The sequence below is a fragment of the Montipora foliosa genome, chromosome 9, assembly GCF_036669935.1.
Source record: "Montipora foliosa isolate CH-2021 chromosome 9, ASM3666993v2, whole genome shotgun sequence".
Classification (NCBI taxonomy): domain Eukaryota; kingdom Metazoa; phylum Cnidaria; class Anthozoa; order Scleractinia; family Acroporidae; genus Montipora; species Montipora foliosa.
Window position 1 is genome coordinate 9,894,371 of NC_090877.1, and position 5,000 is coordinate 9,899,370.

Here is a 5,000-nt window from a genome sequence, read left to right on the forward strand (position 1 = left end):
ATTTTTCAGAGACTCACAGCACACTTGTATGCCAAGAAAGAGACCCCTTATGTTGTCAACCTTGACCCTGCTGTCAAAGAGGTACCCTACCCTGCAAATATTGACATCAGAGATTCTGTGAACTACAAAGAAGTTATGAAACAGTATAAATTGGGTCCCAATGGGGGAATCGTGACATCCCTCAACCTATTTGCTACACGATTTGATCAAGTTATGAACTTTTTGGACAAGAAGCGTTCAACTGATTTCAAGTGAGTACATTAAAGGCATAGCTTCCCATGAGACCTTAGGCATTTATAATCTGTACAGTAGCATTGCTTCAGAAGCACAACTGCCTATGCCTGAGATGAAAAAAGAGCACACCAACCTTTCCCCATCATCATTACAGTGTATATTGCATTAAACGAAATGCAAAAAACACAGATATTGCAACATTTATAAGACACTTGTTCACTCAGGCCCCTATTCAAATAAGACACCTGATAGAGTAACAATAGATTTATTACTCAGACTACTTTTGTGATCAGAAAAGACAACAGACTCTTGATTTTATGTTGATTTTAGTGTAGTAAATTACATATTTTTCTCAAAATTGTATATAAAATAAATAGATATCATAATTATTACCATCGAAGTTCGTTTTGACTCGATATTATGTTGAGCTTATGGCTTGAAGGCAGGTGAGGCGAAGTTAACTTTTTACCATTCAGGCAAAAGGCATTTTATATACATGTAAAGTAAAAAGATGGATAAAAGCAAAATTAATAGTATATCAGATAGGTAAGTGTGTTAAATGCATCTTTCTTTAAAAAAAAATGATCCTTTTCTTTTTACAAACTGTAATTCAACAGCATTGTTTATCCAAGAAAAATGCTCACTTTTATGCATTTATCAACTTCAGGTATGCAATTTTTGACACACCAGGTCAGATTGAGGTATTTACATGGTCTGCATCAGGTGCTATCATCACTGAAGCTCTGGCATCTTCATTTGCAACAATTGTAGTGTACATTGTTGACACAGCGAGGAGTACAAGTCCAGTGACATTCATGTCAAACATGCTGTATGCTTGCAGTATTCTGTACAAGACAAAGTTGCCTTTCATTGTTGTGCTCAATAAGGTGAAGTAACTACCACTGTTATCACATTCAAGTTATGTCACGCATGACCATTACCCACAAGACTGAAATGAACATTCAAATTCCTCTTTCAAGCTTCCGAGACTTGAATGGAATCTTAAAGATTTTTCTGAAATAAAGTTGCAATGAAAAATACACAATAAGTGAACAATAATAATTCATGAAATGCTTCAAATAGCTTTCACTTTTCGAACACCATTTATTTTATAATAAAACAAAAGTTTATCACTACTGGTACTGTAACTATTTTTGATATATCAAGGGAATATTCATGGGAATTTAGACTCTTGAGAGAAAAGTTCAAAACTAGAACGCAGATTTGAATGCTTGGTTCAAATTTCAAAATAACTGGTCATGTGTGACATAGCTTGACTGTAAGCCTTCGCCTCCCAATTGTCCCACTTATACAGTTGTACTGTGTCTAATGCCAGATTATTTTGCTTGTCAAAGGGTCACACCTAGGGGGCAAAAAGGTTATAACATCATTCATAAATGTCCACTCTAAAAACCGTATGCCCTCTTTCACTCTTTTCCTCTAAGGAGTGCCAATTAAAGATTTTACTCTGCTGGATATTTTTTTACTCATGAATGAGGAAGTGAACATGATTAGAATGGCTACCTTGTAACCTCAGTGGCAATTTATTATTCATCAGGGTAACAGCCAAAAGGAACCCATTATTAGAAGCTTACAGGTAGACCCCTATAAATCAATACAGTACAGATTTTACCCTAATTGTCATTATTGCAGGTAATCGCATGATTTTGAGTGCAATTTGGAATACATACACGTAAGGCTGAGTGAGTTTTCAAAGACCAACAAAGCAGTTTGAAGTTATTGGAAAAATTTGAAAGTGCCTGAAGTGGAGAATCTGTTGTACATGTACAAATTAACTGATACAGAATTTTGAGTGTCACTGTGTCCAAATTTTTTTCTCCCAAATGTTTTCTCAGCTTATTTTACCTCTCACGTTTTTCAGACAGATATTGTCGACCATAGTTTTGCTGTTGAGTGGATGCAGGATTTTGAAGTTTTTGAGGAAGCATTGTCTCAGGACACATCATACATGTCAAGTTTAACGAGATCCATGAGTCTGGTGCTAGATGAATTTTACCAAAATCTACGGACAGTGGGTGTGTCCTCAATGACAGGGGCTGGATTTGATGAGTTTATGAAGGCTGTGGACAAAGCTGTAGTTGAGTTTGAAACTCACTATAAACCAGGTATGAGGACAGTTGTGATTTGAATGCCATTACTGTTTGTCATTCATTCCCAATGCAATTGAAAATAATAATTTACATTTCCATGCCTTGCAAGATTATCAAATAAGGGGGCAATGATGATGATGATAACTCAAAAATCTGAAGTATCTTGGGAAAAACTTCTTGGAGCAGAGTAGAGAATCAGCTCAACCCGCATGACAAGACTGCCCGTGTACGTACATGTATAACGTAAATAAACGTGGACTAACTTTGAGCAGCAGTGCTCAAAAGTAGCGGTCGTGCAGTCATCCCAGACGACCAGAAAGTTTACCGGGTGACCAGTTTTTGGTAGAATTTAAAGCCTGGTTGCCCCAGGAAAAAAAAAAAAACAACAGACAACCCAACCAAAAATAGAAAACAAATTAATCACAAGCAGCCCCCGACTTACATGTTGCTTAAATTTTATTGTCAATGTCCGATAGTAGTGTGAAGTTAATAATAACAAAAGTTAATTTGCTGCAACATAGCATTTTCCTGTGTTTTGAATATCTGTGACTTTTACAAAACATTGCCAGATAGGAAAATCACAAACATGTAGGCAATGGAGAATTTAAACCCAGACTTCCACAAAAAAACAACAGGCACATACTAAGAACTATGGGATACTCAAGCTCCATAGCCATGAGATTGCGTCTTAACACAGAGTGCAGTTAATCATAGGGGGTTTTGAAACAGGGACAACCTGGAATTTATTTTATTTTATTTCGAGCACTGATCATTGCCTTACACCTCGGAATTCGACCTGAATCTGGAATGAAAAATTGAAAGTAATTAATATTTTGGCTCACATAATAATCTGTTTTAAAACTGTCTTCCCTTAACATAGAGTATGAAAGACTGAAGAAAGAAAAGGAAGACAAAGCAGAGAAAGACAAAAAAGATCAACTAAAAAAACTGAAGCAAGATCTAGGGGCTGGAACACCTGTTTCCATGGAAACAAAACACACCAATTCCCTAGCCTTTGAGTCTATACCTGCGACTCGCTTCCACATCTCACTTGGTGAAGATTTGGACAGCGATGATGACGAAGAGGGCAAAAGTGGAGAAGATTTTGATGAGGAAGAAATGAAAGAACATGAATCATTCAAGAGATTTCTGGAAAAGGAGAAGCGGAAGGGACAGACTGTTGTAAAGGAAGAGAGTGGATAGTGTTTTTCGGTTTACTCCACTCATGGAGAACAAAATAGTCCTGAATAATTTTTCACAAAAACTGCATGTCTTTTTGTAGGACATAGAGAATGTCATGATTTACTTTGGACTGATATGTTACGTTATATGGGACTTTCAAGCATAACCTCTGGAACAAAGGAGAAATCTGCCAACAAAATTGTCCAGAACTGCAGTAGATAACTGACTAAATGCTGAAGTTAACATTAAATTTTGTCATCTGTACATAGTAGCCTCCCACGCAGAGGGCTTTCTCTCCCACTAACGTCTGCTGAAACAAAAAACCACTTTGGTTTACAAGTGGATTATGGACCAATCAGAGGCCATTTTCCAGTTTTGGGTAAACTTGTGTTTGTATGGCATTTTTTCGCAGCATGTGATGGGCTATGCAAAACACAATTATTATTAGTCAGTATGGATTGGTTTATTTAAATAGTGGGCAAACAGCTGTTGAACGGAAGTGGTTTTTCATTTTAGCAGATGTTTGTGAGGGAGGAAGTCAAGATGAGGCCCTAAGAACGTCATCTGCTTGGGAGGCTACTGAACATAGTGGAAGAGCATCAGAACTTGTCCTGGAAGGACATAAGATTGAAAGATCTTTTTAGGTGGGAGTCATCATTACTAAATAAACTCTTCACTTTAAAAAAATTGGCGCATAATCTAAAAATCTATTTTTATGTTGCCTGAAAACTGAGCACCCGAAGCTAACAAAAGGAAAACTGCAAACCACAAAGGAGAAAAATAATAGGAATTCACAGATGGTTCACCAATGCGATTTCTAACAACCAAGCTAGAGAAGAACTCGAAGGGAAATCGTTTTGCTGACCCTCATTTATGGTAAACAGTAGGCTTTGATAAAAATGTTCTGTTCAAACATTATTTCAACTTGTTATGTAAAACGGTTGAATGAGTTGCATCTGTCATTTTATTGTCCTGTTAATTTAAACGGATTTTGTTCGACTGTTTTTTTGCTAAAGACGAAACCATACTATTTTGGCATTAAAAATCAGTCCACTTGTAAGTGATATTGCCATTCCCCCTTTTCCACTTTATCGTTCAAACCTCAACATCATTTTCAATATTATGACTTGTCACTTAGCGGGATTAAACCGTTGCATTCCCAAGGGGACCCCCATTGACAAGTAAAATCGTCTGGCCTTAGATAATCAGTGAAATCAGCATCCCCACCCAGGGCCTCCATCTTCCATATTAACCCTCTGAGTCAACCCTCTCCCGTATGTTTCTATTTTTAGAAGCACCTCACAGGGGGAGGGGGGGGGGGGGGCTTTTAGTGGGTGTTTTCACAATAACCAATCATAAGAGACCTATTGTCAGCCATTTATTACATCACATACGTATAACTATATGTGAACCACTTCACGCATGTTCTCAGTCACATACATCAAAATATAGTAGTGGGAGGCGCGGTGGCCT

General features: G+C 37.3%; 1 protein-coding gene across 1 annotated transcript in view; it reads left to right on the forward strand.

The window, feature by feature from the left end:
- Positions 1–4,587, forward strand: part of LOC137971040 (GPN-loop GTPase 1-like) — a 6,370-nt gene extending 1,783 nt beyond the window's left edge. Inside the window, exons 2-5 of the mRNA XM_068817761.1 lie at positions 10–251; positions 902–1,121; positions 2,117–2,360; positions 3,226–4,587. Of these exons, the coding sequence (XP_068673862.1) occupies positions 10–251; positions 902–1,121; positions 2,117–2,360; positions 3,226–3,548 (1,029 nt within the window). The 3' untranslated portion in view covers positions 3,549–4,587. The remainder of the gene's footprint in view (positions 1–9; positions 252–901; positions 1,122–2,116; positions 2,361–3,225) is intronic.
- Positions 4,588–5,000: the final 413 nt, after the last annotated feature.